Source organism: Aspergillus chevalieri, chromosome 7 (genome assembly GCF_016861735.1).
Source record: "Aspergillus chevalieri M1 DNA, chromosome 7, nearly complete sequence".
In the NCBI taxonomy this organism is placed as follows: Eukaryota; Fungi; Ascomycota; class Eurotiomycetes; order Eurotiales; family Aspergillaceae; genus Aspergillus; species Aspergillus chevalieri.
In genome coordinates, this window is record NC_057368.1 from 2,186,266 (window position 1) to 2,211,020 (window position 24,755).

General features: G+C 49.1%; 10 protein-coding genes and 1 non-coding gene across 11 annotated transcripts; 6 read left to right on the top strand and 5 right to left on the bottom strand.

The window, feature by feature from the left end:
• Positions 1–241: 241 nt before the first annotated feature.
• ACHE_70720A (SANT/Myb-like DNA-binding domain-containing protein) lies at positions 242–1,591 on the bottom strand (the record flags this gene model as incomplete). The annotated part of the gene is made up of 1 exon (XM_043283084.1): positions 242–1,591. One exon carries the CDS (start codon positions 1,589–1,591, stop codon positions 242–244), a length of 1,350 nt encoding a protein of 449 aa, XP_043140399.1.
• Positions 1,592–2,218: 627 nt separating this feature from the next.
• On the bottom strand, positions 2,219–3,483 carry ACHE_70721A (uncharacterized protein; the record flags this gene model as incomplete). Its single annotated transcript, XM_043283085.1, has 5 exons — positions 2,219–2,468; positions 2,543–2,646; positions 2,700–2,948; positions 2,998–3,241; positions 3,296–3,483. The coding sequence occupies 5 exons, from the start codon at positions 3,481–3,483 to the stop codon at positions 2,219–2,221; spliced, it is 1,035 nt and encodes a 344-aa protein (XP_043140400.1).
• Positions 3,484–4,650: 1,167 nt separating this feature from the next.
• Positions 4,651–6,720, top strand: ACHE_70722S (arrestin (or S-antigen), N-terminal domain protein; the record flags this gene model as incomplete). The annotated part of the gene is made up of 5 exons (XM_043283087.1): positions 4,651–4,860; positions 4,942–5,055; positions 5,108–5,323; positions 5,379–5,945; positions 6,016–6,720. The coding sequence occupies 5 exons, from the start codon at positions 4,651–4,653 to the stop codon at positions 6,718–6,720; spliced, it is 1,812 nt and encodes a 603-aa protein (XP_043140401.1).
• Positions 6,721–7,308: 588 nt separating this feature from the next.
• ACHE_70723S (uncharacterized protein) lies at positions 7,309–10,560 on the top strand (the record flags this gene model as incomplete). The annotated part of the gene is made up of 3 exons (XM_043283088.1): positions 7,309–7,658; positions 7,728–10,199; positions 10,251–10,560. 3 exons carry the CDS (start codon positions 7,309–7,311, stop codon positions 10,558–10,560), a joined length of 3,132 nt encoding a protein of 1,043 aa, XP_043140402.1.
• A 181-nt stretch (positions 10,561–10,741) lies between these two features.
• Positions 10,742–11,410, top strand: ACHE_70724S (uncharacterized protein; the record flags this gene model as incomplete). The annotated part of the gene is made up of 1 exon (XM_043283089.1): positions 10,742–11,410. The coding sequence occupies one exon, from the start codon at positions 10,742–10,744 to the stop codon at positions 11,408–11,410; it is 669 nt and encodes a 222-aa protein (XP_043140403.1).
• A 330-nt stretch (positions 11,411–11,740) lies between these two features.
• On the top strand, positions 11,741–13,747 carry nfr1 (putative AIF-like mitochondrial oxidoreductase (Nfrl); the record flags this gene model as incomplete). The annotated part of the gene is made up of 2 exons (XM_043283090.1): positions 11,741–12,438; positions 12,490–13,747. 2 exons carry the CDS (start codon positions 11,741–11,743, stop codon positions 13,745–13,747), a joined length of 1,956 nt encoding a protein of 651 aa, XP_043140404.1.
• A 145-nt stretch (positions 13,748–13,892) lies between these two features.
• Positions 13,893–15,203, bottom strand: ACHE_70726A (DNA-directed RNA polymerase I subunit RPA43; the record flags this gene model as incomplete). Its single annotated transcript, XM_043283091.1, has 1 exon — positions 13,893–15,203. The coding sequence occupies one exon, from the start codon at positions 15,201–15,203 to the stop codon at positions 13,893–13,895; it is 1,311 nt and encodes a 436-aa protein (XP_043140405.1).
• A 581-nt stretch (positions 15,204–15,784) lies between these two features.
• ACHE_70727A (uncharacterized protein) lies at positions 15,785–16,435 on the bottom strand (the record flags this gene model as incomplete). Its single annotated transcript, XM_043283092.1, has 2 exons — positions 15,785–16,276; positions 16,427–16,435. 2 exons carry the CDS (start codon positions 16,433–16,435, stop codon positions 15,785–15,787), a joined length of 501 nt encoding a protein of 166 aa, XP_043140406.1.
• A 198-nt stretch (positions 16,436–16,633) lies between these two features.
• On the top strand, positions 16,634–17,838 carry ACHE_70728S (J domain-containing protein; the record flags this gene model as incomplete). Its single annotated transcript, XM_043283093.1, has 3 exons — positions 16,634–16,678; positions 16,727–17,272; positions 17,329–17,838. 3 exons carry the CDS (start codon positions 16,634–16,636, stop codon positions 17,836–17,838), a joined length of 1,101 nt encoding a protein of 366 aa, XP_043140407.1.
• A 2,769-nt stretch (positions 17,839–20,607) lies between these two features.
• ACHE_70729S (uncharacterized protein) lies at positions 20,608–21,369 on the top strand (the record flags this gene model as incomplete). The annotated part of the gene is made up of 1 exon (XM_043283094.1): positions 20,608–21,369. The coding sequence occupies one exon, from the start codon at positions 20,608–20,610 to the stop codon at positions 21,367–21,369; it is 762 nt and encodes a 253-aa protein (XP_043140408.1).
• A 2,699-nt stretch (positions 21,370–24,068) lies between these two features.
• On the bottom strand, positions 24,069–24,140 carry ACHE_t70009A. Its single transcript has one exon. It is a non-coding gene; the product is annotated as a tRNA-Glu (tRNA).
• Between the last annotated feature and the right edge of the window lie 615 nt (positions 24,141–24,755).

Consider the following 24,755-nt stretch of genomic DNA (forward strand, 5'->3'; position numbering starts at 1 on the left):
AGCTCCAGATCCCTGTAGAGCTTGTTTCGTTGGTGTTGCAATTTCCAGCATCCAAAGATATACATATACCTCATATATCTACTCAATTTCATGCAGAATTTAAAGAGATTGGTAGTAGTAGTAGTAGCTCGAAACGATCGCAACTTGAGTAAAATTGCTAAGAATGCAATTGAAATAGGTATCTGGCCCAATTATTTTAATCCAACAATAACTGACATTAGCCTATATACAAGTTCATAATCTAAGCCGGATGTCTGATTGACCTTGGCCTGGTCGATCGCCGTGATGGCGGTTGTATTACTAGCCAACGTCTTTGAAGAGAAGCAGCTGATCGTCCAGGGAAATGTACAGAGAATCTCTTCGCCACATCTTGGACAGTGGTTTCCTTTTTCATCAGCCTCTTCAGCAGCTGATCCTCTTCCTGGCTGTAAGGCTTAGCCTTCTGAATGGATCTTTGGGAGATTGTATGACTCTGGAAAACTTTGGTAGCTCGTTCCCTTGCTTTAGATCTTGTAAACGGCCGTGTTGATGCAAATTCTGCACCTATTTTGTTTCCAATTGTGCCCATGTTGAAAGAGCTTTGGATGACTGGGGATGGCACTGCAACTGTTGGCGGTTCATTGCTTGTTGGTCCTCGCTCCAGCTTCTTGCCTAGAGAAAATGAAGTTAAGGACTGGTGGTTGGGCATATTCTCGGATTCGAGGACAGCAATGCCTTGAGGTTCGATACCTCCCAGGGTTGGGTCGTCATGTGACATTTGAGACAGGATATTGATTCCAGGCCGCTCAACTGAAGAGTAGCCTTCCAACTTTCCACTGAGGCTACATCCATTGAGCTGCTCCAGTCCACCATCTGACTGGCAAGAAATGGCACTAGATGCCTCCAGGATCTGTGGATCGATTGGGATGGTACAGGGAACAGAGCTAACTGCAAATGGGCTTGCACAGACATTTGAAGTATCAGCTAGCTCAGGAACGTCAGATGAGGTTGAGCAAGTAATGTTGCCATCCTGTCTTGTGCAAGGCATTTCACTGAAATACTCAAAGTGATTGGCTGTTTGACAAGTCACGTTCTTCAGGCTCTCTTGATCCTCATCCTCCACATTAGCGGGGGGAGACAACATGGCCTTCGGTTGGGTTTCTGGATGCCTCCAGAAAATGATCTTCAGGTCCTTCGTACTAGCATGTGAGGGTGGTGAAAAGTTCTTCTGAAGCTTGCAGGGACGTTTCTGCTGGTCAAGTTGATTCCTGTCTGTGACAGACTCTTTGTCAAGCTCAGTGTACAATCGTTTCTTGGGGCCCTTTCCAGGTCGAACACAAATGGCTTTGTTGTAATGGTGTGCATCGTGAAGGTGTCGACGGTAATCCAGTTCATTCATAGAGGCGTGGTTACAAAGATGGTCAGAGCAAACCGATGGCCATGACTTTTGGTCAATATGCTCTTCCAGGTGAGCTCTCAGCACATTGCTTCTGTCAAAAGCTCTCATTCTGCAGGTGGCGGCACTTTTGTCATCCCACATGCATTCGATACAGTATCCAGCACGGATGGTGGTATGGCGATACACCATCACTTCATAATGCTGGCTGGTCATTGATGGGAGGTGGGTTGCACAATGTGTAACGGGCTAGGCCCGAAAGGCACCTCGAACCATAAATGGTTCTCGATTGAAGCTATTCACAAGAGCGTGCCGAAGTCAGGTGATCTACGATCACCTGATCACGAGTATATAAATCCACCGCCAGCGTGTCTTTCTGATTCTGTATTCACGCTTCAGGCGTTTAGTATCATTGTCAGACTCTGCGTTGTGAATCTCCGTGGCTTTCGCAATCAGACATGGGTTTGAATCAATCTTCTGTTCCTCTTCTATAGGTAGCCGCCGTGGTAGTCCATGTTCATGGAACTGACTGAAGCCCTGAAAAAAGTCAATGTGAGTATTATCAGCCGGTTTACCCATCAGAGCATTAAGCACATCCACACTTGAGCAGTTGGGGAGATAGTCATTTCCGTAGACAGCCTTGGATTTTTGTGTAAGGATTTGGGCTACATGAGCTGATGAATATTTCTCTGCACAAGACTTTAGCCAATTTTGAAGACAGATTAATTTGGGGAGGGGAAGTAATGACTGACTCTTGACAGCTGCTCCTAAGGCCCGACGCATTGCATGAACTGTGGCAGTGACAAAATAAGAAGCATTCTTGAGGATCTTCTGAAAATCGGCTCAATATGTTTCCTTTGTTAACGGGTCCTCACTGACCCCTTCTGCAGTGACTCCTCTGACAATGCATCGATCCTCAGCTTCTTCATTCCATCTGAGAACCAGTTCATCCTGCCCCTCTGGAATTCTTTGCTCGAAGACTTCTTCAGGAGTTGAAAACCCATAGAGAGCATTGTCTGCAAGGGCAAGAGCTAGGAGATAAAGTGCTCCAGAATAAATGGGTTTATCACAGTCCCAGATGGCAGTGCCAAACCTAATGAATCTTGATATCAGTATCCAAATGCACTCATAATCCAAAAGGCAATAGTGAAATATAAAGCTGCATACACTGTATTCTCAGGGTCATTGTTATTTTTAATGAACTGCTGGTCAAGCCGCCATCCAATCCTCCAAGGGGCATTGTCAGCATGAAATAATACAAGTTCAATATTCTGACTAATGTTAGCATCTGAACAATAAAATAAATGACAATCACAGCCCTTACCTTGTAACGGAGTCCTCGTCCAACTTTGTCAGGTGATGTAGGAGTGAAGGAGGATATTCTAGCACCAGTGCATAGGAATTGAAGTGTAATGAAATGGAATTGGACACGGTACCTCCCAGACATGAAGAATGGGTCGTCAGTAGACCAGAAAGCAAGGATGGCACGTTCAAAATCTCTTAGTTTGAAGTTATATTTTGGCTTCCTGATCGCTGAGAGTACTCCCTCTTCGACCAAATCATGTTCAATCCACTGAAATGGTTAGAAAAAACATTTATTCAAGAGAGAAAAGTGAGCTTACATAGTAGAGGTCAGCTCGATCACGGGAAGAAATCTCCTTTCCAGTTACAAGGGAGAATCCCGGGACGAACTCTTGGGCCCAGACTAACATTGTGTGCATGGTTGGTCGTCCATTAGGCGCAATTCTGCCCTCCGTAGAATTGATGACCCAACGGAAAAACTCTTTGAGTTCCTCAAGTGTCGGAGTCGGGTGTCCCTTTCCAACCTTATAGCCTTCGGGCATGTCCTTCTCCTTGATAAGAAATCTAATAGATGAGTGTGAGTAGAGTGGCTTGAATCCAAAGGACATAGGAACATACTCCGCGTACTTATTAACCTTTTCTTTATATTTATTTTTAGTCTTCATTGAAGCTCTGCCCCCGGTTCGTTCAGCATCTTTCTGTTGATGGGCTTTTGCATTGTATCCCCGCTCCAGACGTAGTTCACAGCGAGCTTTTCTTTTCTTTTCAAGTTGGGAGGCCTTCCACGAGTCGGAACGCTTGGCCATGTTTTAATAGATCGATCGCGATAGGAGCACAAGAGCCACAAAGACGTTGTAGATGTTGCATGCAAGATGAGATCTTAAAAGTAAGAAGAGTGAGTAGGTGAGTAGCATTGAGGTGTGTAGACTGTATTTATATTTAAAATCAGGGCAAAATACCTCTGGAGTAAACCCATTATCAGGATCACTTCCCTCCACTTCCTCTTAACCCAACCAGAAAGCATACTTTGAATAACCATCATGTGCAGTGACCAAGTTAAGTTACTCAGCACTTGTATTCGTGGCGCCCTCATGAAAGTGATGGGCTGTATCATAGATCTGGAAGCTTTAGTCTGTACACACTTTAGAGACCTGTCTGTAGTCACATGAGACACAACGTGGGGAAAGGGAGAACTGCTCCCAGATCGCTCACTGAGCCTGCTAGAGGAATCCGGGAGCGGCCGGAGCGGCAAGTGCGTGCTCAGTGAGCAATCAGTGAGTGGCTCAGAACGCTCACGGAGCACTCACGGAGCACTCACGTGCTACCCTCATAAAAGCGGCGGCACCCGAATCGGGCAACTGGACGGAAATTGAAGAAAAACATTTCACTTATACACTATCAGGCAGGATTCTGGGGTCACTCCATGATCGCTCCGGCGCCGTTCCCTGAACACGCACCGCCCCATAACTTAGTCATGCTGCTGCTGCTTAATAAGTCAGTAAGCAAAAGGCCGGAAAGGGACAGTAGTGAAAGGTGGCGGTGTTGTTGCATGCCATGGATGCCGAGTGGCTTTGCAACGCCCGACAGAGACGGAAATGCAATCAAACCGGGCTGTGTGCAATAACAATCCATACTAAAATCTAATAATCTCCACTGTCGTTTCTTGTCCCAAACTCAGCCCTGTAACGCATTCCGAAGCCGCCGAAAGTTGGGCCCACGCCCCGGCAGTTCTTCCCCGAACGTCATTTCGCTTGCTCGCTCTGACTGTTATCGCACTCCGTGTCACTAGTTTCTCTTATCTTCCTGTTGCTCAGAAAATTGCAGAAGGGAACACCACTCTACGGAATAATTGCATATCGCGACCAAATCATCGAACCGACCGGGGATTTTATCGAAAAGTCCACTCCGATCATAACAGCGCTGGGATCGACGAGTGGCCCCTTCAGAGCCGATTGGGCTCCAGCGCCATCGCCATGTCGGCCTCAATCGAGTTGAACGGTCCTCACAACCATATCACCAATCTCGATGTCATTACTGGAAGAGTGGTCGTCAATCTACCGTCTGAGGCCGCGATAGGAGGCATCCAAGTCAAATTGGAGGGAGAGAGCAAGACGCGTTTAACAGGCCCACGGCATCCCAATGGAGACCCAGAGAAGAAGCGGACGGAGCTCGAAGTGCATAAGGTGCGACTTACTCGGATTCCAGATTCTATACTATTGTCGAAGGGATGCGATGTAGATGGAGGTTGACTGGTTTTCATGCAGATACTGTACAAAGTGGTGACTGTCTTCCCAACTCCTGCGATCTTCAATCCGGACAGCCCTAATACTGCCTATACGTTTGCGGCTGGAAGCTATGAATATCCGTTTGAATTCAAGGTGAATTGACCCCGTTGCGCATATGCGTTGATTGACACTGATGGTCGCCCAGGTCCCGTTCAACAATGCGTGCAGTACGCACAATAATAGCATGCTCACCAACTTAAACATTACCGGATTGAAGGTTGAAATGGCGCGCCAAAGCAACCGTCATGTTAAGAAGACTCTTCCGCCGTCCTTAAATGGCTTTCCCGGTATGGCAGATATCAGATATTATATCAAAGCAACGATCATTCGGCCACAATTCTACAAGGAAAACATTCGTGCGGTATGTTTAATTTCGATTTTTGATTTGTTGGAACGCATGTTGACAATTGCAACAGACCACGCCGTTGAACTTTCTTCCTATTGAACCCCCACGGACAGGCGATCCTAACCAAGAGACGTATGCGAGACGGCAGCATCAGTTCACCAGACAAGGCAGTTCCTCCAAGGCAAAGAGCCTGTTCCAGAAGGTTTCTGGTTCCCTTGATCTCCTCGCTGATGGTCCGCGCGTGTCAGCGGATGCTAGGTTACCAAATCCCTCCATTCTCACCTGTAACGAGCCCATTCCGCTACGGGTTTTGGTCAAGAAGATGTCGGATACTTCAGAAACGATTTTCTTGCAGTCATTCCAGATTGAATTGGTTGCAAAAACTCATATTCTGGCTCACGATCTTAACCGAACAGAAACAGGCAGTTGGGTTATATTCAGCCGGAGCAACATGGGCGCTGTGTTGGGTAAGGGAAGTGATCCAGCCGGCACTGAATGGACTATAGATGCTCGCATGTGGAATCAATTACCACTGCCTAACTCAGTTGCTCCGACTTTTGAAACCTGCAACGTCTCTAGGACTTATGAACTAGAGGTTCGAGTCGGTTTGAGTCACGGCAGTTTCGGAAATATCAAAGTACGTCTAACGATCCATGCTGCCTGCCAGATTCCGCTCCTTTTTGGTCGCATATGCTGATTTGTGACAGCCACAACTCATTATCCTCCCTTTGAGAATGCCAGTCAAAATCTACTCTGGAATCGCCCCGCCCAAGGCCCTTCTGGATGCCATGACTGAATCTGGACGCATACAAGAACCTGCTGCTCCATCTCTTCCCGCTCGACCCACGGACAGTCCAACGGAACGTCCTCCGATGCCTCCAAGGCCGGCAGCCGCACCTGAGCCTACCAGTGCAGACCAAGTCCCCGACGAAGCACCGCCAAGCTACGAGGACGCAATGGCAGAAATATTGAGTCCAGTGGATGGTCCCCGCCGCGAGTATAACCCACCAGATGACTCTTCTTCCAGAACCATTGAATCTGGAGCTGATTCGAAATCCCCAGTCAACCCGGGAAGGGATCCTGAGGCCTCAACAGCGGCAATACCCTATGGCAACCCCGCGGCCATGTCATCAGAGGAATCGTTTGATATGCTTCCCTCGACACCTCCGGAAACTCAGTCTGGTTCGCCTCCCACATCCCCAGTTGCGCGTCAACAAAGCGTTCTGAAAATCCACAAAGTGCCACCTCAGCCTGAGGAGGATCCACCGCACTATCAATCGATAGCTGGAGAGTCTCCCCAGGCGCAGCAAAGTCCGCAAGAACAAAGGCAACCTCGGCAAGGATTCCGGCCTATGAACCTCGGAGTTCCCAGCAGGAAGCCGGTCCCGCGAAGCCCACATCCCAGAGGTTGATTGGTCTAGGTCTTTTGAGATGCCATCTACCACGACAGCCACGACATCTAGACTTTCTGAGCACATGGTGAGATAACCTTACTTCATGGGACATCCGTCATAGTATGACATTGAGCAGCCAGTTGTATAGAAATGCATTACTCGGAGTTTGCACAGATTCTTTTAATATTGCTACCTATGGAATGTGATTTGTTCATACGTATTTTATGTTTATGTAAAAAGAGTCCATTATTTACTCTGCAATGCCAATAGTTTTATGGAAATATATCAATGCCTAAGGTGTCTGTTCAAAACGGGTTTAGCGGGAGCACCTCGAAAGCTTCCAGATCGCGGTTCAACAACGTCTGAATTCACCTTCCAACTCAATATGCGTTCATAATGCTCTTCAGTCACCGGTATATTTAACTTGGAGACGATTCATCCAGCCACCTTGCGTCAAACTCTACTATTCATTCACCTGCTGATTCCGCGTCGCTCGCAAGAATATCACAACTACCGATTCTCCCATCATATTGAACATTTCCTCTTATATCCATGGTTTTATCGTCAAGCCTTTGATTCATTCAACCCTACCTCGAGGAAACGAGCATGCGTATCCACCTCGTCATCCAGCGTCACAGCCTCCCCGTGACGCGCGTTCTCTGGTCAACATCCTCGCCTTCCCTCGAACAAACCGCCTCCTATAGACCCTCAGCGAACTCGTCCGCGATCGCGTCAACCCGCGCCCCGAATGCCTTGTTCGCGAACAGCGGATACACCATTGCGCAGCTACTGGAAGATGTGAACGAAGTTGTCCCGCTTGAGACGGAGCCAAAGTTATTCGGGGATAGGTCTACGGGACAGTGGGGGCTGGAGGATTATGTGGTTGAGGTTGCGGGGTCTGAATGTTTACATTTTATGGATGTGGAAGGCTTGTTGAGGGATGGGGATGAGGTTGTGTGAGTGCTTCCCTCCTCCATGTTTGCTTGTTTGGTTTGTTCGGGGGGCTAATGCTTTGTTGGTTGCAGGATCCGAGCACTTCAGATTTCGGATTTACGAGCTAGGCGGCTTTCAGGTCGTCATCAGATTTCGGTGGACGGAAAACATCTTATCGACGGGGTACCGTTTGGAAGACCATATTTGAAACGATCGACGTCGTCAAGACCTGCGATTAATATTCCTCCGAGAAAGAAGCGGCGCACTGTTTATGGTATCGGTGGGGGCTATGAGGAAGAGGATACTGAATGGGCTCCGGTGGATTATGAAGCTACTGGGAAAGAACTCTCACACCTGCCGGACCAGCATGGTGATTATAATGAGGCGGACGACGAGGATTTCTACGAGGATTATCATGAGGGTGAAGATAGTGAAGATGATAATGAAGATGACGAGACCGGTGATGGTGACGAAACGGTCATTCGACACCCTGTGGAAGAAAGGGTAGAGGGAAAGCCCGAGGATGCCCAGGTCTCGGAGAGTGATTTTGAACACGAGGCTGAAGCTGAGGATCTAACCCAAGAACTAGAAGAATTGAAGGAAGATATGCAAAGCTCCGGTCTCGATCTGCTGGGCGTCTATGACGAACAGGCCTCGCGATTGCGATCAACAAAAAGTCCCACAGTGCAAGGAAGTCCATCTCTAAAATCTCCGATTCTACGATCCCCCGGAGGACGTCAAGTTTCGAAATCTGTGAGATTCGAGAGCGGAAGACAAGTGCAACAACAGGAGTCACCGGCGCCTCACAAGGTGAAGTCTCCCGTGAGTGCGAAACAGCCGTCTTCCGCAAAGTCCATCTCGAGCAAGGAAAGCATGAGCAGCGATTCCGACAGTGACAGCAGTATTTCGAGCGACTCATTATCGTCGTCTTCAGACGAAGACATCTCAAACATCTCATCGAGTGACACCTCGTCAGAATCCTCCGATTCCTCCGATTCCTCTTCCGAATTTTCAGAGGACAGGGATGAAGAACGCAAGATCACCGTCAACAGGCTCAAAGTAAACCCACCCGGTCTGGGCTCTCTACGAACCAAAAAAAGCAATCACCGCAACAAGCTACGACGACGGCTATCGAAGCTGAAGGAGTTGGGTGTCTTACCTGAGCAGGCAGACTTTTCTGCATTGCGAGAATGGGAGGAGAAAAATGGAGACTGGAAATTTGATGGCAGCGCTCTGGCCAAGCCTTTAGCGGACGAGAAGCGTAATGCTAAGGAGCAGGAACAGGCTGAGTTTGAAGCTAAACGGCAAAAGTTGCTACGCGATCTTGCAGCTGGTGGCGTCGATGTTTGCGAGTTTACTGAAAAGGAGAATGCACCATCCGCCCAGGGCGTGGAAGAGAGACAGAGCCAGATTTCGGAAGAAGATCGGGAACAGGCGGGGTTTAACGTCAAACGACAAAGATTGCTGCGCGATTTCGAAGCCGGCGGCGTCAATGTTGACGCATTTACTGAGAAGGAGCAGGAGCAGGAACAACCTAAAGATGGTACCACCATGGACGTCCAAACGAAAAGGCGCTCACTGGACGTCGCCAGCAGCCGCCGTTTGCTCTTCGGCTCCCTAGGTGTCAGAACTCCAAAGTCCAAGGAAGAAGAAGAAGCCACGCGGGAAAAGCTAGCCGGAAAAGTCAACAACTTCCAATCCCAGCGGCCCGTCGAGGCCGAACAACCCGACGAATCGAAAGATGACAAGGACGAGAACTGGGAAGACAAGCTCATCATCCGCGCTACGGAATGTGTCTTTGATGATGTCGAGCTGACTGCCCCGCCGTTCCCATTTGAGCAGCGCTGGGATGAGAAAGCGCATGAGATCATCCGACAGCGTAAGGGTTGGGGGAAGAAGAGGAAGAGAAAGGATAGGATTCAGATATATGATGGGGGTGGCGAGGAGTATGGGTATGAGGAAGGCTACGATGGCTACGATGGCTACGATGGCTATGAGGATGGTTACAATGGTAATTGGGATTATGAAAATGGGGAGATGCAGCTTGAGTACGACGATGTCGAGCAGGAACAGCCGAACGGTGTGGAGGCGGATGGAATTGAGCATGAGCAGACCGCGCCTGAGAAGTCCGAGAACGTGGAGGAGGGCGATCTTCCTGAATTGCCGGAGGATATCAGCACAATCCCCGACTTGACCGAAGACGACCTCAAGAAAAACTCGGTCATCGCATTCAAACAACTCGACATGTCCAAAGACACAAGCTGGCAACCCAGGGTATCCGACTACCGCGTCGCCGAAATCCACGAAATCTTCGAAGAAGACAACATCCTCAAACTCCGCCTCGCAAAGCGCCATCGCAGACAGCCAAAAGCCAACAATGACGAAGACGACGAAGACGAGGGTCCTCGCATGTACAGTGGATTCGAGATGCCGGGATTCGAGGATGATGAAGACGATGATGGGTTCCGGGAGATGTCGTTTGCTGATTTTATTGAACCGAAGCTTCTTCGTACTGGTAGGGGTGTTGGGCAGGGCGATGGAAATGGAGATGGATATAATGACATGTCAGTAAATTAATTCCTTGCATCTATAGTCATTTGCTCACATGATTGAAGCTCTCCAGTTGTAGAGGAGTCTATTGAGAATACTCGTCCGGATCCTGCACCGTCTGTCCCGAATGAACCCATCGAAGGGCGTCGTTCTCCTGTGGAAAATGACCAGAAGATCGATTCGCAGGTCGATCGTGTCGATCGTGTCGATAATTCCGCGAATGAAGCTGCTGAGGCTAGCTCTGCTGAGGAGAAAAATGACAGTATTGCCCGCGAGCGCAGTGAGAGCCCTGCTGTGAAGTCACCCAAGTTCGAAGGTTTCCGGTCTCCTCGAGTAGAAGGCCAGACAGACACCTCCCGAGTCCGCCCCACGTGAGCAACCTGAATCGACGAATGATGCTGCTGTAAACCAGGGTAACAGCAACGGCCAACAATCGACTCAAGACCCCAGACAAAGCAGTAACGAGCAATCAGCCGGAAACCGACCAACACATCTAGACAACGGCCCCAGAGTCAGCGAGGATGACCTACAACCGATAAGCAGCCCTGCTAGCCTGATGTCCTCTAACGGACTCTGGACCCAGGCTTTACCGGACAACAAATCTATGGTGCAGGATTCTTCACCGGTTGCTCAGCGAAAGGATGATAAACAAGAAGATAAGGATCGAAAAGAAGGCAATCCCGAGCGCGGACCGCACTCAGATAATGACTTCGTCCAGAATCCATTCTACGAAATTGACAAGGCTCACGAGGAGCGTCAACGACGAGAATCAGAAATAGCAGAAGACCGAAACTCCCCCTATAACGACGACGACCCTACATTCATGGGCTTCTCTCCTTCCCCCTCTCCACGCAGGACGAAACGCGAGCCCAACAACCCCAAATCTACGACCAAATCCCAAGAGGAATCCCAAATAAGCTCCGTCCCGGAATCCCAATGGCAAGAAGCCAGTGAAAACAAAGAACACAAAACAGATGCACCGACGGAGGAACACCAACTACCACACGCATCCCAGTTCTCGGACATCGACTTCGTGGACCTGACTCAATTTAGTCCACCCGCGTCCATCGAGGGTAGTGATGAGGATTCCGCAAGGTCGCAGCGACTGCGGAAGGGTCCGGGATGGGTGCAGAAGAATATCCCGCCAACAAAGCGACGAACGAGGAAGTCGAAGGATGTTAATGTTAGCTCGCCGAGTTCAAAGGGGAGGCGGAGGAGGACTTGATTTCGCTTGTGTCCATATTATGCTTTGCTGTACATAGTTGTATGATACTGTCTATATGTTATGTTCTCATGATGACTGCTCTACACGTTGTATAATTAACCGGTTATGAACATTAATACACCGACCATGATTGGCCAGGTGCTGCTTTCACCGCGACGTCATTGGGTTTCCGAAACGAGTAATTAGCTTCAGATTCATGGAAACATCGACTGTGTATGTGGTTTGTATGATTGCACGATGCTCGGTTAATTCAGCATACTTTAAGCATATATTCGACCCCGGTACTTGTATATCCATCATATCATATTGGGCATTAGTCCACCTCTGTAAATGCATCTCCCCCGCTCGCGTATCTATCTACCCTTGTCCTCTTTAAAGATCGTTCGATATCCTCCTCTCTCCTCATCTCTTTTTTCTCTTTCTTCTTCCTCCCCTTCTCATCAAAATACCTGTCACTGTGGCTGCCGCAATTCCAGCATCTGCTCGTGCTCGTGTTGCGTCCATCCATCGTTATCACTAAATCAATCTCGACGTTATACGTCTTCTTCATACCCCTCCTCATCTTCCTGCTGCTCATCCTCCTTACAAACCCGCCCATTCACATCAACCACCAAAATGCCCCAAGAATACCTCCTCAAAGACCTCCCCACCCTCTCCTCTATCCCCAACATGGAAAAGGTCGAAGCCGAAGTCGACGGTATCCAAGATGGCAAAGTCCTCGTCGTCCGCGTAAACGACCAGTTCCACGCCATGAGCCCCCGCTGCACGCACTATGGTGCTCCTTTGAAGCTGGGCGTCGTGTCTCCGGACGGACGGATTACTTGTCCGTGGCACGGGGCGTGTTTTAATGTGTGCAGTGGGGACGTGGAGGATGCGCCGGCGCCGAATGCGTTGGAGAAGTTTGAGGTTTTTGAGAGGGATGGGGGTGTTTGGATAAGGGGGGATGAGAAGGCTGTTAAGGCTGGGCAGAGGAATCCGGTCGTTAAGGGGAGTGCGGAGGGGGAGGGAGGTGTTGTTGTTGTGGGAGGGTATGTTTGCATTTCTTGGATTCCTGATGTGCAGTGAGCTGACAATAGCAGTGGGAGTGGCACCTTGGGGCTTATCCAGGCTATTCGGGAATTGAAGTATAAGGGCCCAGTCACTATCATCTCCAAGGAACCAAACCTCATCATCGACCGCACCAAGCTGTCCAAGGCCCTAATCCCTGACCCTGAGAAGCTCCTCTGGCGACCTCGCGAGTGGTACGAGAATGCCGCCATCAATACCGTCTCTGACGAGGTCACCTCCGTCGACTTCAACCAGAAGACTGTCAAAACCAAATCCGGCAAAGATTACCCCTACACCAAGCTCGTCCTCGCAACCGGCGGCATCCCCCGTCCCCTCCCCCTCCCCGGCTTCAAAGACCTAGGCAACGTCTTCCTCCTCCGCTTCGTAACAGACGTGCAAGCCATCCTCAACGCCGTCGGCGAGCAAAAGAACAAGAAAATCGTCATCATCGGCAGCTCCTTCATCGGCATGGAAGTCGGCAACGCTCTCGCCAAAGAAAACTCCGTCACCATCGTCGGCATGGACAAAGTCCCCATGCAATCCATCATGGGCGACCAAGTCGGCCGCATCTTCCAATCCAACCTCGAAAAAGCAGGCGTTTCCTTCAAACTCTCCGCCTCCGTCGACAAGGCCACACCCTCCCCCTCAGACCCGACCAAAGTCGGCGCCGTCCACCTAAAAGACGGCACCGAGCTCCCAGCCGACCTCGTTGTCCTGGGCGTCGGCGTCCGCCCAGCAACCGACTTCCTGCAGAACAATCCCGCCATCACTCTCGAAAAAGACGGCTCCATCAAAACAACCGAACACTTCGCCGTCCCCAACCTAAACGAAGACGTCTTCGCCATCGGCGACATAGCCACATACCCCTACCATGGGCCCGGCACAGACCCAGCCGGAACCCACACGCGCATCGAACACTGGAACGTCGCGCAGAACGCCGGCCGCAGCGTTGCCCGCTCCATCACCCACTCCCCCGCCCCGTTGAGTTCTCTCAAGCCCAAAGCCTTTATTCCAATCTTCTGGTCCGCGCTGGGCGCGCAGCTGCGGTACTGTGGGAATACGCCTAAGGGGTGGGATGGGTTGGTGTTGAAGGGGGAGCCGGAGAATGCGAAGTTTGCGGCGTTTTATTGTCTCGGGGAGACGGTTGTTGCGGTTGCTAGTATGGCGATGGATCCGGTTATGGTGAAGTGTGCGGAGTTGATGAGAAGGGGGAATATGCCGAGTAAGTCGGAGATTGAGGGAGGTGTGGATGTGTTGAAGGTAGGGGTGCCGGAGGGCGTTAAGATTTAGCTTCCTTTTCGTATTGAGTACTGGTAATGAATATATGCAATGCTTCGGAATGTATAGTGTGATGTTTTAATTGCCTTAACGCCCAAAATCAAATATACAGTAGTGTACTAGTGTAGTATAAACAAGTGATAAGTAGGTCACGAACTCATTTCTCTTCCTTCACCTTCTTCGACTTCGATTTTTTCTCTTTCTTCTCCTTGTCATCCGACTTGGACTTGGACTTCTTCTCCTTCTTCTCGGACTTATCCTTATCATCAGACTTGCTCTTCTTCGCCTTCGGTTTACTAGGCGTTTCCACGGCAGGTTCTTGCTCCTGCTCCTGCTCCTGCTCCTGATCTTCTTCAATCTTCTCAGGCTCACTAACCGTCACAGTCGCAGTGGCAGGCGCAATCGCCAACGCCCCAGACATAGTAATCGCACTGGCCGCCGGCCTTCTCGGCGTCGCCGTGCTCAAAACCCCATTCTTCTCATCCTCAACAACTCTCTTCTCCTCCTCGGGCGAAAGCATGCTCCCCTCAATACTCATAAACCCGCGCTCGCGGTCTGTGCCGGGGATAACATCGATATCAAGGACACGGAAACGAACGGTTCCGCAAACGCGGTGGCCAGAGACGGACTGGAAGTATCCTTCCGCGGACTCATCTTCTCCTGCTTCTTGACCTTCACGGGCAGGTTTAGACGTTGTTTCCGAGAGAGGGTTTGCGTCCGAGGCTAGGGAGACGGGGGTGAAAAGCTCCTTTTCAGGGTCGAAGTTCTTAGTTGGGGCGTCGGATTCGCTTTCGTCGTCCGTTTTGTTGGCTGCGGGGGCTTCCTCGCCTGGGGGGATCCATTTCCAATTCGTTGGGAGGCGCTTCCGCTCGATGCCCACGGAGAACAGGTTTAGGACTACCGCGCCTAGGAAGCCTTCAGATTGCACGTTTACCCAACCCTCGAGGATCTGACCGCGCTGCGGTCTGAAGACGAGAAATGTGGCTGTCAGGTAGACGTAGAGAACACCGTATTCGTTGGCGGATGTTGCGAGAGTCAATGGCTGTGGGCTGGGGTCTTGCGACTGCGCTGCGGAGGAGGCGCTTGGTGGCGTGGACGATATCGAGGCGTTAGAGTACGCAAGGACTATACCCTTCAATGGCGGGTAGTAGGTTAAGAGGAGAGGAGAAAGGTGCTCGGCCAGCAGCGATGCAAGCGCATGGGTCGGAGAGATAGAGATAGGCGACAGGGGGAGATAAAGCGTCGCAGTTGTTAGTGTGTATGGCGAGTCCGGTACTGTCTGCGTTTTCTTTGTCCCGGCATTCTTGCTCTTGGTGCTGGAGCTGGGCTTGCTCTTGCTCTTCTTCTCATCGGACTTGCGCTTCTTTGTGGAGGAGGTCGAGTCTTGCGACTTGTGCTTGCGCTTGCGCTCGGGGAGATCAATTGTGGTGGGTGGGTTTGAGTCGAGATCCATTGCGTCGACTGCCATGGTTGTATTTGGGATTGTCCAGCTTGCGCTGGGGAGCGACGGGTTGATATTGGGTTTTGGTTGCGGTTGGAGATTGACCTGCTCTTTTTTTTTTTTTTTTCTGGCTGGAGAATGGGAAGGGAAGGCGGTGGAGTTGGCGGTGTGGAGGATTGCCTTTTTGGGAGACTTTGGAGGTCGTGCTGACTACTTGGTTCCTTCATAACCAAGGGCTGAGACACTAAAATCAGCGTGCTAGTTTTCGATTGAGAAACTAAAGGCCACAATTCAGCTAATGTGTAGGTAAAATAAAGCAAGGATAAGATGCATTGCAGTGCTGTTACCAATATCGAATGATGTCTTAACCCTAACCAGATTCCCAAATTCTCATCTCTCAAACTAGCAATAATGTAGCAAGCTTCTCGATACGGTCGGTCTTAACACCTGTATGTGTTTCCCAGATAATCTCCCTTGCACTTGTTAGCAATAGTGATAGCAGTTTCGAGTTTGGCCGTCACTGATAGTAAGCCCCCTGATTAAGCAGATTCGGCGTTCGATCCGGCCACAGCAAGAGTATTCCCTTATTGGCAGCAGACACCTGCTTTTCATCTGTGATGAGATTCTCTCTCAGCGAAACATCCATCTGCTCTGTGGCCCAAAAGCCTACACCCCACACCCTTCGAATCAAACTCGTACTTATGATGCCCATGCTCAACCAATCTATCATAAACACCCACAACCGTCAGCCCCGGAACAACTTCCAGAGCAAAATCTGCCTGTGCATCAGGTGGCAGAAGATACGGCAGCTCTGAGAGGATCAGGTTTGCCTTGGAGCCGCCTTGGATGTTAGTGCTGGGAACGCTGTAGCTGGGTTGATAGTCCAGGCAGATGGAGGTGTTGGGGGATGACTGGAGGTAGAAACACCACGGATTTGTGTTTGCTTGTTGCTCGTGAGCTACTGCGAGAATGCGAGTCACTGGTGAGGAGAGGATTTGGGGTTGGTGCTTGGAGGTGATGAAGTGGGCGATTGGTGATTTTGAAGGTCGTTCATTTTGTTGTGTGTTTGGGCCTCCACAGATTGTCAGAATATCCTTTTCCTTTAAGGGTTAGGGTCATGAGAGCTTACACTGGAAGAGGTCAGTTGTTGCGAAGGAGTAGAATGAAGTAAAACTGTAGAATATATTTGGATGCTTACCCAGGTATGGGGTGGGTGTTCTTTTTATATCGTCTGGCTTCACTGTGCATACCTGGCTCATATAATAACTGTCACACGATTGCCCGTACTGTCATCCAGTAAATATTCTTATTCTTATTGGGAGTGAAGAAGAATGACGACCTAACTACAACGAAAATGCGCGGCTGACTAAGCGGATCCAGGAACTATCAATGCGATAACAAACTGCCAAATTGCAGATCAGGGACTCCTCCAACATACAAGCATACATAATACCGCCATGTCGTCCATTCTCTCGTTCTTAGGGTGGGCGTTCCTTCCTAACGTAAGTTTTTCGCTGGCGCTGACTCCCGAACCGTATTAACAACGCAAGTATGCCACATCGCTCCTTCAAAGCATCTACTACGGAATCACCGTCCGCGCCGGCGAACCTCGACCCCAACCTCCCTCCCCACGATATGGGCGCCATCGCCGTCGCATTTTTATTTTAGTAATAACCAGCTACCTCCTATACACCCTGTACGATACCTTTCACAACGTCCAGGTCGCTGGCGACTTTTACCGCGCGCTGGGCGTCTCTCCGCTCGCCAACGACCGGACGATCAAGTCGCGCTTCCGACGACTGGCTGCGCAGCACCATCCAGACAAACTGGGTCATGGAGCAGGTGACGGTGTGTATGGTAGTGGCGGAGACGACTATTTCGTATTTTTGAAGCTGGCACAGGACACGCTTTTGGATCCGGCGAAGCGGTTTGCGTATGATCGGTTCGGACCTTCGATTTTGAACTGGGGGAATGAGAAGACGATGCAGGACTTCTTGTATGCGGCTATGCAGCGGTCGATAATTCCACAGTATGTGGGTGGTTTTGTGACAATTATCTTTTTGAACTTTACTTGGTGGTCGGATTGGGGGCGTTACGTGAGTCTGCTCTCTTCTCCGTGCAAGACACGAACATAACTAATGGTGACTGATAGTGGCGCTTCTTCACCTTCGCGGCCCTCCTAACCCTCGAACTCACCCTGATCACCCATAGCCACCTCGCAGTCTTCACGCCCGCCTCCCTCCTCCCCGAAGGCCTCCGCAACGCCCTCAACATCTCCGACTCGCCCAGTTTCTACCTCCTCCCCTTCCAAGTCCTACAGATCGCCCGCCAAGCCTCTATTATACTACACATTTTCATTTCTCAACTCACACCACCAGAGTTAGCGAAGAAAACGTCCTCGACACCAGGAGAACGTCTCCCTACAGAGACCATACAGAAACTAGGCCAGGTGGTTAATCTTTCACGTGCGACGGATCTGGAAGCGACGAGGCTGTTGCAGATGGGTTATGCGCCATTTCGGGGCGATAAGGAGGGAGTTGCGGCGTTAAGGAAGGGTATGAAGGAGGGTTTGGTGTTGAGTGGTGTGAGGAGTAGTCCGGAGGTGCAGCAGGCTGTTGCGGAGGTTGTTGAGAGACGAAAGAGGGAGAGTAAGGATGAGTAGATGGCGTATATCTGGATGTATTGTTATTAGTAGATTCTTTGTACAGGCAAACTAGTTTTCTTAAGCCGTGGCCGTCTTCTCTTTGCATTTAAATTCTTCAGCCTCGTGGCTCACTCTGGATGAGCATAGCCTTATCAATCCATATTTGCTTTGCCTCGTATTTCCCCTGATCGCTATTTCTTTTCATCTCTTTTGTCAAACACTGGCGTCATCAATGCGCCAAGGCGTAGCCTATCAAAAAGAAAATGAATTCCATCATTATTTTGTCCAGACCTGACAACTAACTCAGCATTCATACAAGTAGTAACACGGTATGCACTTGCCCTGATCCCCTGTCTTAGGCACCAATCAACTTCTTGAACTGACAATCAAGCAACAGGAAATTGCATACATCGAACAAGACCCCAACAGCGCACCGCATCCCGTTGAAAACAGAAGTCCACCCGAACCTCCTTTCCTCTATCTACCAGAGCACAACGACAAATACCCCGTCCAATCTCAAGGGAATAATCTCACGGGACCTGTTGTTTATGATATACCATCGCAGCCGCAGCTGCCTGGAAATGAAGAGGGTTCAGCCGCCGTGAAGAGGGATAGGAAATGGCCATGGATTGTTACTGCCCTTTTTGCTGTTGTTGTTGCTTTGATTGTGATTATTGTTCCGTCTATAGTAGCTACTAGGGCTTAAGGGATGACTATATCGCTGGGCTACTTGTCAACGATCAAGTATGGAGAAAGAAGAAAGTTGGGGAACATGGCAATAATGGTTGGGCTGGGACTAATGAGGTGTCGAAGGCCAGTATGTATATGCCAAATAGACTAAACAAGCACCGTGTTCTCAGTGGAATCTGGTCCGTGAGGCGGCATCTAGAAGAAGAAAATCATGGGGTCTCAGCCCTTGTTTGTTTCCTTTGTATTCTTCTGACCAACTGGCCCCTCTTACCCCGTCCTTTGTCAGAGTGCGAGCACTCTGTGTCCCTTTCCCCAGCTAATGAGGCGAATTCCACATTGAGAACTGGCCATCTCTCTCTTTGGTACCTGAGTTGATCATTGGAACCCTCACATCAACATGCATCTGCCAGTAAGCAACATAAGTCCTGAACCCAGGGCAGATTGAGTCACCTACTTCATTTGGAGAATAGGAATGGCGACAATAAAACTGTTAGATAACTCTAAAGATCTTTTTCTACAATCTGATCTCTACCCTGTCAACTATACTCTCAGATAATGTCCTGTTAAATTGTTTTGATTAAGTTCTGATGAAGTTCCAGTCCTTCTACGAGCTAGGGCTGAGAATATAGAAGGTCGAATGCTCCCATGGCCGATGCAATACGTCGGCAAAAGTGTGGCCCATTCAAAACGACTTTGACAAGGATATCATCGACCCTTGACATCGACGCTACATCCGGGACTTCCTAACTCTTTATCCTTCATTTCTCGTACATCTGTTAGCTCCTTTTTGTTTACGTGAAGACAATAGATGCTCACGCTGCACACCCTCACACCAAGCAGCAAATGTTGAATACGAATGTGTTTCTTGTTTTGAAAAGTGTGATACTGCCATGTTTGAATCTTCCTGTGGCCACGGATTTTGTCATGATTGTACGAGACAAATGTTTCTCGGAGCAACCAAGGATAAAGTGCGCCTCTGGGACATGATCACGAGATCTTGGAGGCATACCTTTGACAGCCAGATGAGGAGCGCCAAAGCAATTGCCTTTTCACCAGATGGCCACACTATAGCGCTTCCTGCAAATGATCCCTCGGTATCCTGCTGAGACACAGCTTCTGGGGTACGTAAACGAACTATTGAGATCGAGGGAGACTTGAATCATCTCTCATTCTCCGACGACGGACCACATCTGAGTATCAATCAGGGATTGATAGATTTCTGCTCTGGATCTTTGAAAATCTCATCATCCCCGACTGGCCTCGCTCAAAAGCTGCTGTTTGAATATGGTTGGATTGCTCGTGACAACCAGAAGCTTATTTGGCTTCCGCCAGACTACCGTGTCAGGAGCTGTGCAACTTACAACTCTACATTTGTTCTGGGGCATCCGTGCGGTCGCATTATATTTTTCGACCTCGATGTATAGTATCTCAAGTTGGCTATGCTGGTATATTTTGTGGGTCATGTGAAGTTTCATTAGTAGTATTCCTGCTAATCAGTGGAGACTGATGGAGACAGCGCTTCTGCATTCATACCAGCTAATCGGTTTTTCTTGAGATACCATTCTATACCACGGGCCATTGCCGAGATATATTTAATCCCTGACACCGGGCTTCAATGAGACCCACCAAGAATAGGAGAATAAGTAGATATTTCCTTTACAGGTCGAATCGTACCAGATACACGGTGGGACTCGTTTTATATAGAGTGATCGCGGCTGCTACTGTGAACAGCCAAGAAAGATAAAAGACCATGAGATGTGTGTTTTGCCGGTTATCATATTTTTCTTGCTATTTTTCTTGCTGTTGTATTTACTATGCATCCTGTAATTCCCCTCTCCTTGGTCGTGGGCTTCTCTCAGGCTTACACTGTCACCAATGCAGACCATTTCATGTTTAAAAACATTGACCCTCTGGTAATTCCCGGCAAATATACAAGTCATATGCATGATTTTTTTGGTTCAGATGCCATCAATGCGAGAACGAAGACCTCTGCTGAGTTGCAGGGCGGCTGCACCACAGCCGAAAACCCTAATGATTTCTCAACATATTGTGAGTTCTCCCAGAGGATGTGAAAAGACGGATTATCATTAACTCAGTATGCAAGGGATCCCAACACTCTACTACGTGAATGGATCGAATTATACTGCAATCAAGCCTTACCGATTCAGCGCCTACTACAAGGAGCTCGATAGCGCCGAAATCTCAATCCCTCAAAATCTTAAGCTCCTAGCGGGAAATGTGAGCGCAATGTCTCATCACCAGCTCGACAAGAACGCCGGTGTCCAGTGGTTCTGTGACGGCAGCGGAGTAGAAGGAGACTCCGAAAACGACACAGACGACGCAGAGTTCCCCACCAAGACGTGCAGAGAGCATCTGCAAGTACTCCTACTCTTCCCTGACTGCGCGAATCCAAAGACCCTGAAGTACGCTTATTCGGCCAATCCGGACTGGGTAGACGGCTATGGCGAAAACCGCTGCCCGATTGGCATGTATCGGATTCCTCATTTGCGCTTTTCTATCCGTTATGACCTGCGGTCTATTCTTCCGGACGGTTGGTCTGGGGCACCTCCGCTGAAGCTTTCTTGTGGTGTCTCGTATTGTATGCACGGAGACTTCATCAACGGATGGCTTCCCAAGGCTGCGGATAATATGGTGAAGGACGCGCCGTCTAATGATCGCGAGTACTTCCATGTCCACGGTCCTAAAGACGAGGACGATCAGGGCTCGGAGTGTGACGCCCAGGACGCTGACCCCAGCCGCGGAACGAGTGACTACTGGATGAGTGTGAGGATGATGGGCGCGAGTGGGAATTCGACGATGTCTTCTCGACATTCGGCATATCATCGTTTAGGATTATAGATGGTGCTCAAAAAGGCATAGGGTATGGAAAACGCAGAGTTCTGCCTGCTATCTACGTAATTTGTATGCAGTAATCGTTTAACAGCTCCAGAATCCTTCATCGCATAAAAGCTACAATGAAGACAAATAAAGTCTTTTCATATCCGTGTTCCTCTTAATCACGCCGTCAATGTACTCTAAGAAAGGATAAATCATGCCTCTCCAGCTTGTTTATCGAGGATATCAAACTGAACCGTATCAGAGTCAGTATGCTTACGCTCTTCAACTATATGCCTTCCTTTATCCATCTGTCGGGCCTAGATGGCTCATTCTTGGGGAATCAAGAGCGCGTGAGCTCTTCCGGCGAGAAAGGGAATGTGTAATGGAAGTCAAGGTGTCCGCTGCAATCAGCCAACGACGACTTTGGAGCAAAAGTTAGTCGCTGTGTGATAGCAAACTACGCTGTAGACAATTCTCCATGAGCGTAACGTGAGGGAAAGGCCCCGTCGTGGGGATGGCGATGATGTGATGGGTTCGTATCGGGACTGATATGAGTGCTTTCCGTAGAGCAGAATTTTCTTCGTTATTAGCTTGGCTGTGTGGACGTTAATCGACTGTGGCAAGTAAATATTCCAGGCTGCGCCGATTCTTTCTCAGCGCCGTATTGACGCTATACATCGACGAAAGTCGCGTTGTGAGAGCCCTCTGGATGTACTCGGAAAAGCGACCCTCAAGGAATCGGCGTGAATGGCGGGTTAAGATAGCTAGACTCATAGGGTTCCCGCTGCCGATTCTGCTGAATCCTTAACGGGGATAGAATCAGGGGGGGGGGGGGGGGGATTCTCATAGGCTTTTGGTACCCACTGACAAAATTCCTTCACGAATGCTGAGTCCTGAATAGTTCACAAATGGACAAAGTAACCTGTACATCTGTACCACGGACTATATGAAGAGACATGTTTCGTCAACTTTGCCATAGTCCATAAACCGGAATCAGTGTCAAGGTACCAATGACTCGGTTCGATAACCTCTGTTGACAAAATATAAATGAAGGCTACGTTATGAATTCTGTCAATTGATAGGCGACGCATCATTTGCTTCTAGCGTCAAGCAGGGATAGGCCTGCCTTCTAGCGGAAACCGGAATGTGACCATAATTGACTCCATATCTGTACGGTCTCGTTTCAGTTATGGCATGACGCCATTCAATTCATGGGAAAAGGTGCCGCTGGAGAAGCTGCACGATATGACCAGGACTGTCAAGAATATTCATGAGAATTGAGGGCTAGCACTCACCTTAGCCCTTGATTTCATCTCGGATTATTATGAGTTCTGCCCCCTGGTTGGCCATGTGGTAGGATGCTCGACTACGCCATCCAAGAAGCCCAGGGACTGTTCTGTCAATAGATGTAGGTATCAGAGCTGCTTCTGATTGAAGCAGAACCAAGTTGGTCGGTGGCATAGATCTGGGAAAGCATGAGCACCGTTGATTGAAACAAGCAAGCTTTTTTTTAAAGGTAATTGCTTGTGGTCTTTTTATAGACATCAGCTGTTGCAAAGATGATGAAGACTCGGGCTTTATAGAGATACAGGAACGAGCCACCGAACCTTAAGTTCATCTTTTACTATTGTTCTGTGCATCTAGGATGAACGAAAAGGGACCGTCTTGTTGGTTAGAAGCCTGGAATAGGCACCTCTTCATCGCTGCCTCGCGGCCATAAACGAGCTCGAATCTGTTTGGCTTGGATTTAGGTCAGCGTTGTTAATGGTTAGTTGCAAGTTAGCCATCGGGGCCCTGGGCTTACAGATTCGAGAACATCACCCATTTTCCATGCTGCTTCCTCTTCTTAACAAGATCCCCGAGTTTCACTTGGATCGCGTCTCGTACATTCGAGTCTATTGATGGTTTGGAGATGGGAAATGTCATACTCAGTATGATTTAGGGTTGTTATTTTCCTCCATCTACAGGGCAACTTCCAGGTCTCGGCATCATTTTCTGTCATAGACTGTGGATGTTTACCGAAGTGTTTACTGAATTAAATCGGCAATGATTCGTACTGCAAGTAGCCAACAGAGCAGTATCAATTTCCAGGCGCCAAGGTCATGGTGTCCATTGACTCCTGGATGGCGAAAGTTTCTAGCAATTCAATATCACTGCCAGGCCTTTCGACGGTCATTAACCAATCCCTCCTTTTGAGAACCGTTCACAATGACTCAGGAACCAGGCCATAGCATGGTGTCCGCAACAATTTAAGCGCTGTAGGGTTTTTGGAGCTGTGGTGAGTTGAATATTGCATTTCTGGAAGCTCTCCCAAGCGTCAGCGAGCATGGCAAGCAAGATAGTGGTGATCAAAGCCATTGCTGCTACTGAAACGCATGGGCGTCCATGAAAGTCATGATAGGACCAGATAACACCGGGAATTCAGCAGAGCAAGCAGTGGAACTAGACTGTTACCGGGGGCGGGGGGAAAGACTAGGTCAAATAGCAGCAGCTGGCAATTTGCAAGGATCTGATCTCAGATATTCGCGGATATGTTGCAAATTTGAATCCTGGGGTTGGAGGTATATCAAAAGCTCAAACAATCCATAGACTAGAGTTGCTTAGGGAACGATGAGAGGTAGAGCATGGTTACGACTACGTTAAGAGGAGAGAGAGATGGGCAGTGAATGTTAGCATCGACAAAAAAAAAGATCAAGGGCAAAAATCATATCGTCATTATGTTCCGACACGGGGAATCGAACCCCGAGCTGCCGTGTGAGAGACGGCGATGTTAACCATTACACCATATCGGACTTGTTGGTACTTTTGGATGGTAGATAACTTATGTTCCAATCCTACCAGTCCATGTACTAGTCACGTGGCGTCCAGCTTCGCAATTCTGACATGGTTCGGATGATGAAGCGTCAAGTGTATCGAATGTCGGTGTCTTTAATCTGATGCATCTCATAATTACACTTTCTAAGTACTGTTCTAACCTGTACAGATTACTGTGAATGCTAGCCAGATCATCAGCGTGGGATCATACCCGAAGCAGAATGGCTGTGCTGTTGTCTCCTGAGTACTCTGTAGGGAATTGGAATCCTCGGCCAGACGAAAAGGGACGGGATTGCTGGGAAGTATGTCCCCATCGCCATCCACGGACGCGTCGGTTATATTACACCACCGTTGTACCAATTTGGTGCATACTAGTAGCAAGAGCAAGAATAACTCATAAAACAAATTATCATTTACTTTTATACTGCTGTACAAGTAACTAAATATGCCATGAGATAGATAGAGATTAAGATATTACCGTATGATACCGTCAGGAACCATACGCCAGCGTTCCACGGCATAGAAGAACTGTTACATACCGCGTCACAAACCGTAACAGACGCGCCTCCGTCCGCGGCCAAGCCAAGCGCCTC